This window comes from Podarcis melisellensis, assembly GCF_964234715.1.
Source record: "Podarcis melisellensis genome assembly, chromosome: 17".
NCBI lineage: Eukaryota > Metazoa > Chordata > Lepidosauria > Squamata > Lacertidae > Podarcis > Podarcis melisellensis.
Genome location: NC_138534.1, coordinates 14,629,313 through 14,643,957, shown reverse-complemented (window position 1 = coordinate 14,643,957; position 14,645 = coordinate 14,629,313). Strand labels below are relative to the sequence as shown.

At 42.6% G+C, this 14,645-nt stretch overlaps 1 protein-coding gene across 6 annotated transcripts in view; it reads right to left on the bottom strand.

Annotated features, from left to right (window-relative positions):
- Nucleotides 1-14,645, bottom strand: part of SLC24A2 (solute carrier family 24 member 2) — an 84,891-nt gene that overhangs the window by 21,413 nt on the left and 48,833 nt on the right. For 3 of the 6 annotated variants that reach the window (XM_081894197.1, XM_081894198.1, XM_081894199.1), the window contains exons 3-5: nt 14,434-14,463; nt 11,725-11,833; nt 391-441 (exon numbers count right to left, since the gene is read on the bottom strand). In XM_081894197.1, coding sequence (XP_081750323.1) covers nt 391-441; nt 11,725-11,833; nt 14,434-14,463 — 190 coding nt within the window. The remainder of the gene's footprint in view (nt 1-390; nt 442-11,724; nt 11,834-14,433; nt 14,464-14,645) is intronic. The other 3 variants (XM_081894201.1, XM_081894200.1, XM_081894202.1) reach the window with 3 other exon arrangements.

The following is a 14,645-nucleotide window of genomic DNA, read 5'->3' as shown; positions in this document are numbered from 1 at the left end:
GGGTTTTGCGTTAATAAATGTAGGCACATTTAGACAGCGGTCTTTTTACACACTTAGATGGGAGTGGGACCCACTGTACTCAGTAGGGCTTGCTGTGGACATGATCAGGTTTGCATGAAGAACAAAGTTTTGAAAGTGCCGATCTGTGGAAGTGTGTGCTATGTAAAAGCAAAACTGATTTGCTGTATGGCAATAAAAAAAGAAACAGCAAATGCGAGTTGATAAAAACGTCAAGAAGTATGGTAGCACATCACGCGATGTCAGTGAAATCATGCAAAGAGGAACTGAAAAAAAAACAAGAAGAAGAAGAAGAAAAGTAATCACAGTAGTTTTTTTTTGAAAAAAGAGTATTAAAAAATGCTGAGACAAAAATTCCAAAATATTTCTTACCTTCTTCAGTCATTGTGTCATAATATTTTAGCTTTCCATATGATCCAAGCTCTACAACATCATAGTAAAAGACACAGAGATAAGGAAGCAGCAGACATTCAAAGTAATCAACATGCTTTCACACATTCTCAATAAAATTCACAGCAATAATCTTTCTGCAGAGTAGGGAAGCACAGCTTGTCAAAATGAGACGTACTTATGAAAATTGCTTCTGTAGTTAATGTAAGCATCTTGGATAGGTTGGTCGGAGCACAAAACGCAGTAAGTTTTGGGGTGTCACTGGAAATTACATTTTCTCTTCTAGGGTTGTGTTTTAAGTTTCACCTTCTGGGAATCTTCTTCTGTAAACTACAATTTCATGCTACGATTTACCATATTTTTCACTCTATAAGAGGCACCAGACCACAAGATGCACCTAGTTTTTGGAGGAGAAAAACAAGAAAAAATATATTCTGAATCTCAGAAGCCAGAACAGCAAGAGGGATCGCTGCGCAGTGAAAGCAGCAATCCCTCTTGCTGTTCTGGCTTCTGGGATAGCTGCGCAGCCCGCATTCGCTCCATAAGACGCACACACATTTCCCCTTACTTTTTAGGAGGGAAAAAGTGAGTCTTATAGATCAAAAAATACGGTAATATTTATTTAGCATCAATAGTCTGCAAGATGCCTAAGAACACGTTCCGGTGAAAGCCTATTTAATGTTTCTTGGGATACGATTGAAGTTTTTTTATTGCTTTATTTTAAATTTTACACCACCTTTTATCCAAAAATCCCAGGGCGGTGTACAAAATTAAGAACATAATTTATACAGCATAATAATAAAAAACATGATAATACACACCATAATAAAAAAATAATTGTAAGAACAGCTCACCCTCCCCATTTAACAGGCCATAGATATTTAATGGCCGAAGGCCGGGATAAAGAGGAATGTCTTCGCCTAGAGCCTAAAGATATGTAATGATGGTGCCAGGGCAAGCCTCTCTGGGGAAAGCATTACACAGACTGGGTGCCACAACAGAAAAGGCCCCGTTCTTGTGTTTTAACCCTCCAAACCTCTCGGGGGTGGGGACATAGAGAAGGGCCTTGGATGACAAGAACAGAGTCTAGGTCGGTTCCTATGGGGAGAGGTATTGAGCTCTTGAGCCACGTAAGGCTTCTAGTGATTTAATTTAGGTGGTGGCTTTTTATGTGATATACTCTAAATATACTTCGTTTTGTTTTTCATGCAGACTGGGTGGGAAGTCAAAAAGAACTGCTGTATAAGAATGGAAAACGATTGTCACGGCCACCCAGGACGGGTCCCAGCTCACAAGAGACCTCACTCCGTTGCAGTTTATTTACAGGAAAAGTTTATTGAAGATTTCTGCTTCTCGTACAGTTCAGCATCGTGGCCGTACGTCTGTCACGTTAGACCGCTGAAGTCCCCTCTGACTCCTCCCCTCTTCCACACCAACTTAATAGCCTGGCTCTAGACCACCTCTTCCTCTCCTTTCTTTTCCGCAGGGTCTTCCTGCCCCCCTGGGTTCCCTCTCTCCGTGACTCGCCTGAGGCTGAATCCTCTGCCGCCTCTTCCCCCCTCCTTCTGGCTTTAGGGCCGGGCTCCTCCCCTGAGCTCTCTCCACTTCCGCGCGCCTCTACGTTTGAACTTGGCGCGCGTACGTTGCTGCTGACCTTTCTTTCGACCGCTACACCACCCCTTGTTCTGCTCTCCACCCTTTCCGGCTGAACACCTTGCTCCAACCCCCTTTCTCTGTTCTCTCCTAATCCTGCTCCCTCCGAGAGGCTGACGACTCCACCCCCTTTACTCCGTTCCGGCTGAGACGCCTCTTGCTGCGTCTGTCTTCCACTGGGCTCCTCTCCGCTTCTCCCTTCTCCTCCCTTTTGCTTGATTAAGGTAACCCCCTTTTGAGAATCCTCTGACTCGCTGCTCAGACTCGTGGATTCCCTCAGAATTCCGTCATCTTCTTCCTCATCCTTCTGCCCCTCCTCCCACTCGCTCTCCGTCTCCTCTGTCATCTCCTCCTCTCTCCCAGAAACCCTGACAACGATGTAATTGTAAAACTGGAAACTTAAATAAAAGAGGAATGCTTCAGAAATGCACATTACAGTCGCACTGCGATTGCTGAGCATATGTTTCAAAGAAAACATCTGAGTCAGGAAGCTTCTTCACCCCTTCGTCAAACAGAAGGAAAAGCCTTCTGCAAAGTGGAATAATCTTGTAGCACCAATGCAGTAAAGCTAAGATTATATAAGATGCAAATCAATGGTGGAAACAGTGTTGGAACTCTCCAAGTTCAAAGGGAAAGTTCCACTCTGAACTGGAAGTATCAGCTCATTTTAATACCTGGGGGTGAGTTAATTGTTCAAAATGACTTTTTAAATTATTCATGAGATAAGTAGGGGCGCAAAATAATGACAAATTAAGGCAAATTCTTTCGAAACACTGTGATTCCCCCCCCCATCATTATGTTCTAATCCTCCTTCGGTAATTCCATTTCTGAGCATTTATCACAGACTACCAAAACTGAAGCTTTGCAGAGACCTAATAATAGAATTTCAGATGTTATTCTCCCTGCTTTAATGGAAGCACTTAGAAAGTAATTATAGCAGCAACGGTCCATTATTTCGCTCTTTAGTCAACTCTTTCGATTGTATGTTCTCTTCTAAAAACGGTCTGGGTTCAGTCACGTTTCCATAACACTTGATCTCTCTCTTACATTTAGATCTAAGATAACAGTGACAATTTTCCAATCTTAATTGCTAATAAGTAGAGGATTTGGTTTCCTGATAAATATGAAATGTATCTTACCTGTGCATTCCTGTACTGGCTAAAATGTATAGTCAATTTAAGAATGACAGTTTTTTGCTTTCTATGCCACTGTTCAGAACTTACAGTTACGTGGCATTTACTTCAAAAAGTTAAAAACCAGGAAGTTGTTGAGTTTTTAGGGAAATGTGATTTTTCAGTTGACTTGCCTAAGATTCCTGAATGCCCTAAACACACCTCGTGGTTCTATCTGCCAGGTAGGCATGAAAAAGTAACAGTTTCACGACAACGGTTAAACAGGACTTGCTTCAGAAGGCTTCCCTAATGAGAAAACCATTTTCACATAACTCCCCAACCCACGATATTTGCAGTAGGAAAGGGACAGAGCAAAAACACAATTAAAAGGGTACTTGAGAAGAAAGAGGCAGTTTTGCATTCAGGTCAGGTCCTTTAAGTTTTTAAAAGTTGACAAAGAAAATTCTATATTTTAGATTTTTGAAAAATTAAAAAAAATCAGCTCTTAACATTTTGTGGTCATGGTGAAGGGGGAGGCTGGGTGATTCTCTTGTCATAAGTGATTGACACAGGCAATATCAATTATATTCCCGCTACAGGTTCCCAACCACTTTACACAATTCATCACCTTAGGAGGACTGGTGTATTTGTCTCCAACCCATCGTTCAGCCCAGACACGGAGGTCCAGCTCTGAGGGTCTTCTGGCGGTTCCGTCCCTGCAAGAAGCGAATTTACAGGGAACCAGGCAGAGGGCCTTCTTGGTGGTGGCCCCTGCCCCGTGGAACACCCTCCCATCAGATGTCAAACAGATGAACAACTATATGACTTTTAGAAGACATCTGAAGGCAGCTTTTTTAAGGAAGTTTTTTATGTTTGAAGTTTTTATTCTGTTTTTAATGTTCTGTTGAAAGCCGTCCAGAGTGGCTCAGGAAACCCAGCCAGATGGGCGGGGTAGAAATGATAAATTATTATTATTATTATTACAAGAACAAATAAATGGCTCACTTTTCTACTGGCATTCATAATGCATGCCAGCACAATTGCATTCTGTTTTGTTTTGTTTTGTTTTAATATAATTTTTTGGGGGTTTTACACATGTTTTCCAAACATAACATCCCATTTTAAACAACAGTAACAAACTTTGGTTATCACAGCCTAGGACTTCCATCAACTTCAACTGATAGTTCCTTTCTAATTTTGCATTTTATTATTATAGTTATTGCCATGAAATCCAAATCCTAAATAAACTCCTTCTTAGTCCTCTTTCGCAATAATTCATATAGTTCTCCTTACAAAACTTCTTGTAACCCTACAAGCAATGTCAACTGACTACAATTGTCTTTCAAATATATTATGAATTTCTAAGAACAATTGCATTCTGACATACGTATGGCATTCAGAGTGGGGTTGAAACGAGGAGCATTCATAGCACATGGCTCTGTCTAAAACAGGGGTAGGCAACCTAAGGCCCATGGACCACAAGTGGCCCGCGGGGGTCGTTTAACTGGCCCACTAACTGCCCCCAAACCGAGCCACCCACTTGGCGAGTATCCATGTGCTGCGCTAAACTGGCGCAGCATGGTGCAGGGACTCGCTTCCACGGTGCCGGAAATCACATCTGCGGATTCTCAGATGCCGAAACATGCACGATCCAGCCCATGGAGGGATCTCCGCTGGAGTGAACTGGCACAGGCGAGGTAAACCTTGCCGACCCCTGGTCTAAAAGCTGTATAAAGGACTACATAACACAGGGGTTGGGCAAGGCTTACTTTGCCTGGGCCGGTTCACTGCTGCGGAACCCTCTCCATGGGCTGGATCACAGGCGCACATGAGTGAGTGCGCCCGCGATTTCCGGCATCTGCATAATAATAATAATAATAATAATAATTTATTTATACCCCGCCCATCTCGCTGAGTTTCCCCAGCCACTCCGGGCGGCTTCCAATCAAGTGTTAAAAACAATACAGCATTAAATATTAAAAACTTCCCTAAACAGGGCTGCCTTCAGATATCTTTTAAAGAGAAGATAGCTGCTTATTTCCTTCACATCTGAAGGGAGGGCGTTCCACAGGGTGGGCGCCACTACCGAGAAGTCCCTGTGTCTGGTTCCCTGTAACCTCACTTCTCGCAATGAGGGAACCACCAGAAGGCCCTCGGAGCTGGACCCCGGTGTCTGGGCTGAACAATGGGGCTGGAGACGCTCCTTCAGGTATACAGGACCAAGACCGTTTAGGGCTTTAAAGGTCAGCACCAACACTTTGAATTGTGTTCGGAAACGTATTGGCAGCTAATGCAGATCTCTCAGGACTGGTGTTATGTGGTCCCGGCGCATCTGCGCAGACGCCATTTTGGGCGCTGCGAAAGCGAGTCCCTGCACTGTGCTGCACCGGTTTAGCACAGCGACTCGCCAAGCGGGCGGCTCAGCCAAGCAGGACTGCCCGTGGGTTGGTAAAACGACCCCCTTGAGTCACTTGTGGCCCACAGGTCTTAGGTTGCCGACCCCTGACATAACAACTCTTCCCACTTCCTTCTGAATGGGAGCAGCAGCGGTTTGAGGTGCAGCCACAATCATTATCTTAAGCTGACATTCTTTGGGATCCTGGAAAGAGAGTTTATCCTTAACATTGCTCATTTAAGGAAAATAATAGTGCTTGCCAAGTGGAAGTTTGAGGAAGGTAAAAGGACAATCTCAGATGGATATAATAATCAAGAAGGAGGAAAGAATAGGTGGTGTTCAGGGAAGGAATTTATTAAAAGAAAGAGACTAGGAGATATGAAATAAGTATCATAAATTAACTGGGGTGGGGGAGAAATGCAAAGGATTACATATTGCGATGTGCAGTGGCGTAGCGTGGGGGGTGCAAGGGGGGGCCGGCCACACCGGGCGCAACATCGGGGGGGGGGCGCTAATCTAGTGGAAGAGACTCGAGTGCTAAAATCCACGGGTTAGGGAGGCGCAAATTACTTGCCTTGCCCCGGGTGCTGACAACCCACGCTACGCCACTGGCGATGTGAAGTGGTTTTTGAAAGGATGGAAGGGAGAGGGGTCATTGCACCACATGCCTCAAATCAAAGAATGAAAATGAACATGTAAGAAAAGAGATATCAGATATCCAGTATTTTGTAATCAGACTTTCCCATTGACAGAAAAGATATTAATAGAAAGGAAGGAAGGTACACGCTAGCAAACGCAAGAGTAGGAAAGAAGAAATCAAGGCCATAAGTGCACAACATATTGGCACAGCTAGGGATCTGAAGGGTGTGTTATCTGTGTCTCCAATCTAAGCCTAAACAGATTCACTAGTCTAGGATTATTAGTCACTTTTGTTTCAAATTCTGATACTTCAGAATTTCTGCAAATATATTATGCAGAATCAGCCCCTGAGTAAGTAAGCTATGGTTTGTTTAGCCTGTGGTTTGCTTCAACTATGGTTTGGCGTTATGTCCAAACCCACCAGGCTTGCTTAACCACGAGTCATTCAGCCACTCCTTCCCGGTTTCTTGGCAAGTTACAGAGGTATGAGGCACGAGCAGTTGGAAAACAAACCAAGCTTTATGGATGCTTCAGATTCTCAGAAGACAAACAATTACCCAGGATAATGGTCTGGGGAATACTTTAAATCCTTAATAAGTGCCCTAGGTTAATGCTATTATTAGCATAATAGGTGAAAAAGCAGTGGCATATCGATTTCTTTAAAAAATGAAATGCATTTTGGATTGTACAGCTTTTTAAAGTACAGTGGTACCGCAAGTTAAGTACTTAATTTGTTCTGGAGGTCCATTATTAACCCAAAACAGTTCTTAACCTGAAGGACCACTTTAGCTAATGGGGCCTCCTGCTGCTGCCGCGCCACCGGAGCACGATTTCTGTTCTCCTCCTGAAGCAAAGTTCTTAACCTGAAGCACTATTTCTGGGTTAGCGGAGTCTGTAACCTGAAGTGTATGCAACCTGAAGCGTATGTAACCTGAGGTACCACTGTATCCTGTTTAGGAGTATATTCTTGCCATACATTTATTATTACTGATTATTAACAATATTCACTAGACGTTTGCACATGTTCAGGCAGATATATAAACACATCTTTTCCCACATGTCTTGTGCATTCTTAGTCTGAAGCATATCTCATCCAATCTCTCTAATGTTCTACACATCTCAGCTCTTAACTGTCAGCTGTTCGTCCTGCAACCATCGTATGATATAAACTATTGGTGAAGCATTCAGCATTGCCTTTGCCATACTAGGTCCTATTACTCTCCCCCTTGGCAGTCTCCTTTTCCAGGAACTTGTGTCTTCTTGTGTCTTTTTTCAGATTCGTTTCCATAGCCAACACAGAACATACAAGATGGAGATTTACAAGTGAAGATTGAAAGCAGATTCAGGTCTATCTTATAAGCTGTATTCTTTCGAAGTTGATAGTAATTAATTTAAGGTTTTTGATTTATTTTCTAGCCTGTTAATTAGTGCTTCTTTTTGCCACTGCCGCCGCCCCACCCCCCGCAGCCCGCTTCCTTTCTGGGTGCTAATTAACTGGCAGACAGAAAATAAAACTCATATTTACTTCCAATCTTAGTAGTGGCGAAAAGAAGGAGGTTTTGCTGACCCAATGGCCTAATTTAAGGGCCATTATACGGTGCATGGGCCCAATGACTGTTCCTCTCCATAGATGATCCTCCACTCCCGAAAGCTTCTGTCTCTGGCGTGGTGAACATCATCTTCTGAACATGTGATGCTCATTGTTGAACTCCCTTACCTCAAAAGGGAGTTTTGGTAACCAAGCTTCATACCTTGGTTATCTCAATCACAACATAATTATCTCTGCCGACAGGAGTGTCAGCAGTCCATGACTAGTCCGCCACCTTTCCTCCCTGGAAGTGGCGATGTTACAACTTTTTAGCACCCCACATTTTTGGAATTTGAAAGTTGAAAAAAATATTCCACTCTGACAAGGTCCTGAAGCTCTCCTGCAGCCTTCCCAAAATTCAGTAAGTGCTTGCTTGGCTTTGGGAAGCAGGTGTGAGGACTCTGGCAGAGTCCTCGAGTCCTCCCTTCTCCTTCCCAAAGCCTAGTAAGCACCTGCCCAGCTTGGGGACAGAGGCCAGTGGGCCAGAAGAAGAAGAAGAAGAAGAAGAAGAAGAAGAAGAGGAGGAGGAGGAGTTTGGATTTGATATCCCGCTTTATCACTACCCTAAGGAGTCTCAGAAGACAGAAGTGCCTGGCGTGCTCTGGTCCATGGGGTCACAAATTCGGACATGACTAAACGACTAAACAACAAGAACAAAGGAGTCTCAAAGCAGCTAAAAGTCTCCTTTCCCTTCCTCCCCCACAACAAACACTCTGTGAGGTGAGTGGGGCTGAGAGACTTCGGAGAAGTGAGACTGGCCCAAGGTCACCCAGCAGCTGCATGTGGAGGAGCGGGGAAGCGAACCCGGTTCACCAGATTACGAGTCCACCACTCTTAACCACTACACCACATAGGCTCTCTAAGACACCTGCCAAAGCCTGACACTTGGGGTGCTGCAGTAGGAGCTTGGTGCAGTTGCCTGTGGGGAAATAAATGGAGACTGGGTTTCCTCTGCTCACCTGCACAAAATTGCAACTGTATAAGTAAAATAAGCATAAGATTAAAGTTACCTGTACACATTTGTAAGTTTGGGGAATAAGACGGAATGGGGTGAAAGTATACTTAAATAATCATATATTTATATGGTTCTTTTTACGATTTTTTTTTTAAATGCTTTAAGATGCGATAACTTATCCTGCAAATTTCTTGCAAAGTTTAAATAATGCCAGTGGATTAAAAGGACTTAAGAATCAAGTGATGTCCTGTTATACCATAGTAGCTAAGGACACAATTTTTTTACATGCTTTTCCTGGATGTAAGTTCCATTGAGCACTGTGGGACTTAGTTTTGTGTAAACTAGGCATAGACTTGTGCTGCATGAAAATGAGCTACAAATCCGGAAATTCCTAGTTTTAATGTTTGGTGGTTTACTGTTGTAGTTTTTATCTATTGTCATAATTTTATTATGTTTGTTTATAGTCATAAGATGTCAGCTTCCTGTAAATGCAGTAGTGAAGGGTGAGACAGATACAAATAAAGCTCATTTTCTTAAGAAAGCCATTATCTCTCAGTCCCTCTCTCTGTATCTGAAATATGGAGATAATCGTGCCTCCCTTTTTTGTACAATTTAATGTATGCGAAGCGTTTTGAACACTCTAAAGCACTTTATGATGCTTTAGATTCCCAGAAGACAAATAATTACCCAGGATAACTTAATGGCCCGAGGAATACTTTAATCCTTAATAAATGTCCTGAGTTAATGCTATTATTAGTACAATAGATGAAAAAGCAGTGGCTCTCCCCAAATCATCTCCCTCAGTGGCCATCCCACCTGATGGTTCAACACGTATAACATTAGCGGGACCACAGGACTATATGGAACTTGCCGAACTGACTGGGAGATTCTGAGACCAGAGAGAAGATGTGGTGGAAGAAGACTGGAAGAAGTTTAAAGACTATTTGAAAAAATATGTTAATATTTAAATCTTAGAATAGCTTTGGAAGTGGATATAGGCTGTAGGGTTAGAAGTAGAAGATATTTTAAAATAGTATTATTTGTAAGGGATAAAATATGAAGATTTTTATGGGAAAATGAATACAAAATTTTTTTGGGGGAAAAATTAGCAGTACCAGTTTGCTCCCCCTCTTTGAACTCTCAACCCCTTTTCCCTTTTGTATCGTATCTACTAGACCGTAAGCTTGTGTGAAGGAATACTTAAAAAAAATAGATCTTTATGCAGTGCCTTGGTAACTTTAATCACAATTGTCATCGTCACCATCTCACAACTAGATGACCGCATCACCTGCAGAATTTATAGTTTTGCTAAAATAATATTTCAAGATCAGAATAAGATCACCCAATTTTTGAATACACGCATTTCTGTTCTTGGCTTATAATGCAGACTGAATATTAATTTTGATCCAGCTTTCCCCTTCTCTTGTCTCCCTCCTGCCTGATCTCCCTGCTTTCTTGCTCGACCTTTTAAGAAGACTTTAAGAAGATGGAGGTGCTTTTGCAGGTGCAAATTTAGGGTAAGGCATAAGCTAGTTGTTGGTCATGGCCCACCAATAAATGAGTGCTGATACTGGATTTCTGGAATATCCATCTAAATACTTTTGTTACAGGAGAGGAGAAGTACCCGTATTTTTCACTCTATAAGACGCACCAGACCACAAGACGCACCTAGTTTTTGGAGGAGGAAAACAAGAAAAAAAAAATATTCTGAATCTCAGAAGCCAGAACAGCAAGAGGGATCGTTGCGCAGTGAAAGCAGCAATCCCTCTTGCTGTTTTGGCTTCAGCGAAAGCAACACAAAGCCTCTTCAGGGCAGCGGGAGGAACGCAGCGATCCCACAGCGATCCCTCTTGCTGTTCTGGCTTCTGGGATAGCTGCGCAGCCTGCATTCGCTCCATAAGACGCACACACATTTCCCCTTACTTTTTAGGAGGGAAAAAGTGAGTCTTATAGAGCAAAAAATACGGTAAACCTCCTTCAACACTGTGTTATGTTTTTAAAAAATGGTTCTGAAAGGCTACACAGCAGCTGCTTAAGGCAGATGATGCAAGACAGATGCAGAGCTATGCTTTGAAGGAGAAAACAAAGGAATATAAAAGGAGACAAATAATACAATTTGGTTGGGTGTCTTGGGGTTTGTTTGCTTCTTTTAGTAAGATAACATTTTTTTAAAGCTAACCTTCACAGTCCAGACAGATTATTACTGGCAAAGTTAATTTCAACTGAGCAGCTGCAAAGCTTCCAGTGGCAGTTGCAAAGCTTTATACAGTCAAGAGAGTCCCAATCGCTTCTGACAACATTGTCAAGCACATGTACTTGTCTGAGCGGAGACTTGGTAATGCTTAGAACGTAAGGAATAAAAGAGTAGCAGCTTTTCCTTTAAGACTTGTGAACATTACATCATTTGGTTAAAAATGACAAAAAAACCCAAAATCTTCGTTTCAAAGAGATGTGGAGCATTCCCTTAAAAAAAAAAGTAATTAAAAAGTTTTCAAATGAAACCCAAATTCCTTGTGCTTCTAATATAGAGCAATTTAAATTTTGCAATCACTTGAGTAAGCAAATTATGAGAATATTCTCATAGTTTGCTAACGTACGATTACTTATTTTTGGAGAAATTCAAGCCTTGCAAATGCAAGCGTTATTTCAGAAGACATAATCTGTATTACACACACACACACACACAAAACACACAAACAGAGCTGTGTCTACATTTGTCTATTTTATCTGAAGGGAGAGGAATTGTTTCGGCAGGGCCTTGATTTAAAGGCTGATTTTAAACCAATGTTTGTGCATGGGAGGTTTTTGCACATGTGGAAGCCCCCTACTGAGATGAAAAGAAAGCACCCATTTTGTCAACTGCGCCCAAAGAGAACAGGAGAAAAGAAGCATTAGCTGCCGAAGGCAATTTTAAATAAAATTAACAAGAGGGAAAGAAAAGCAACCGAAAAAATAAAACACGTTGAAGCGATACCTTCAGCAAGTGGGTCAAGAGTGTGAATCATAAGCTGGAAAATGCTGTTCCTCATTAGACTGTTGTGCAGAGATGCAGAGCTCCCACCACGCTGCAGACGGGGCTTAGTCTAAAGGGGGAAAGAGAGGAAAAAACTATTTAAATCCTGTTTGGAAAGTAAATTTACTGCATGTACTACAATGCTGTGACTCCTCCCTACTATGTATATAAAGCAGGTATTGCTATTTTTTACATATTTTAGGAAAATAATTAGATAACACCATAAGGTCGTACAGTCAGGACTAACCCGCTTGCTAAATGAATTCAGAGGCTGTTAAAAATAAACGAAGGATCAATATCGGAAATGTTTATCAGGACTATTTGGACTAATTAAGGAATGATGTGCAATGTTAGATCATCACTCCCTGAACTTCAGAGCATGGGAAGTCACCCAAAGATATATAATTTGGCACGGCTGTTTGGCTTTTTAAATTGTATTATAATTTGGAATGTTTTAATGTGGTTTTTATTGGATGGTTACAATGGAAAACTTAGTAAATATCTTTAAAAAAAAAAAGATAATAGTCTTAAATACTTCACATAAAGCTAGGTTTTCAGTCCCTGGGTCACATTATATAAGCCTCATAAACACCAGTATCTTAAGAGCAAATGACAAGTTAGTTGTGGCCAAAGAAGAAGGGGCCTCTTCCAGCTCACAGCAGAAATACTGAGCAAAATGAAGGCTCCAAATTGGTCTAAAAACAAGACAAGGCATCTACCAAGGTAACTCTTCCCCCTTACTGGTTTGTGGCAGGAGTGGGCATTTGTGGAGGGGAGTAAAAAAGGACAACTGGGACATTCCAGCATCAAATCAGAAACTGGGATGGCTTCTGAAATTCTGAGATTGCCCCTGGAAAAATGGGATACTTGAAGGGTTTGCATGTGTACTATGGCCAGTCTGGTTTTATTCCTTTTTGGTGCGGCAAAAGGAAGAAAACGGGAACTTTTGAACAGTGTGGTAGTTTTATTTCAACCGTGCTTTAAAGCAGGGGTCGGCAACCTAAGGCCCATGGACCCTCGCCGCCCACTCGGTTGGCTCCCGTGCGCCACGCTAAACCGGCACGGAGCAGAGAGGAGACTGCCTTCCGCAATGTTGGCTGGCTTCCCATTGGCTGCAAGAAGCTCCTGCAGCCAATGGGAAGCTGCGCAAGCCTCCTCCGCACTGGAAGGAGCGCCGGAAATAGCATTTGCACATGCATGTGCACTCCAGCCCAAGCCACAAAAACTTTGCCGCCCCCTGCTTTTTAAGTGACATGTGAACCAGACCTATGGAAAAGCAATGAAGCAATGAACATAATTTCCATATTCATATGCAATTCATTCTTCTGACTCATTGCAGTTTTGTAGGTGGAATTATAACTCTGGAAATATATATGACTGTAAGATATATGCACAGTTGGTGAAAACGAAAAGAAAAAAATAACCTGCAGGGCAATTATTTTATAACTAGTGGGGTTTGGTTAGGCACATGAGCCCTGAGAGAGGAGCTACGCATGACCTGGGAAAACACATTCACAAAACCGTATCCACTGAACTGACACGAATTAATGAACAGGCATTTGAAGAGAGTTAGCTATCAAAGGTGGGACACAGGTGGCGCTGTGGTCTAAACCACAGAGCCCAGGGCTTGCCGATCAGAAGGTCGGCGGTTCGAATCCCCGCGAATAGGTGAGCTCCCATTGCTCAGTCCCTGCTCCTGCCAACCTAGCAGTTCGAAAGCAAGTCAAAGTGCAAGTAGGTAAATAGGTACTGCTCTAGCGGGAAGGTAAACGGCGTTTCCGTGTGCTGCTCTGGTTCGCCAGAAGCAGCTTAGTCATGCTGGCCACATGACCCGGAAGCTGTACGCTGGCTCCCTCGGCAAATAAAGCGAGATGAGCGCCACAACCCCAGAGTTGGCCACAACTGGACTTAATGGTCAGGGGTCTCATGTCCCTTTACCTTAGCTATCAAAGGAAAGGGAAATGTGTCCTTGGCTGCCAGTTAAGCAATGAAAGTGAAATTCTTCACCTAAACTGGGCCAGACAGCTTCTACACCTCGGCAAGGAGAGGGGCAATAAACTAATTGTAGACAGTGGACACTCGGGTTGCGAATGTGATCCATGTGGGATGTACGTTCGCAACCCGAAGCGTTCACAACCCGCAGTGGTGCACCTGCGCGGGTTGCGATACAGCGCTTCTGCGCATGCGCAAAGCGCGATTTAGCACTTCTGCACATGTGCGACCGCCGAAACCCGGAAGTAACCCATTTCAGTACTGCCGGGTTTTGGTGGTCCGTAACCCAAGAAAACACAACCTGAAGTGTTGGAACCTGAGATATGACTGTATGTGGCTTGGTGATTAAGGCCAAGGAAAAATGGCAGACTCTGACTTGTATCCAGTCTTAAGTCATACTTGACAGTGGACCTATTGAAATTAATGAGCATGCCTAACTAAGGATCATTCATTTCAACAGGCTAACTGTGAATAAAACTTAGCTGGATGCCGTCCCTCTGTATATGCATCCATCTTCCAATAAAATGCAAATGAAATGGAAAAGTAAAATCCCAGAAATAGTTTTAGCACTAGAATTCCAAGTTTTACAATTATATCATCACATATATAATAAAAAAACTGACTATGCATTTTAGAATCCAAATGACTAGATATAAAAAGACACTTGCTACTGCCTACCGTTAGTGTCTGGTCATCCCCGGCATTTGACTGCATGAGTGGAAAGGAAAAAGAAAAGACAAAACAAAAGAGTAAAATGGATGGTAAAGCATGCCAATGTTTTCAAAAGAAAGTGTTAAACAAAGTGTCAAGACAGCACAATGATTTCTCTCTCTCCCTAGAAATGCTAACGTACATTCTCTAGAAAAGAGTCACATCTCAGTGTCCATGCA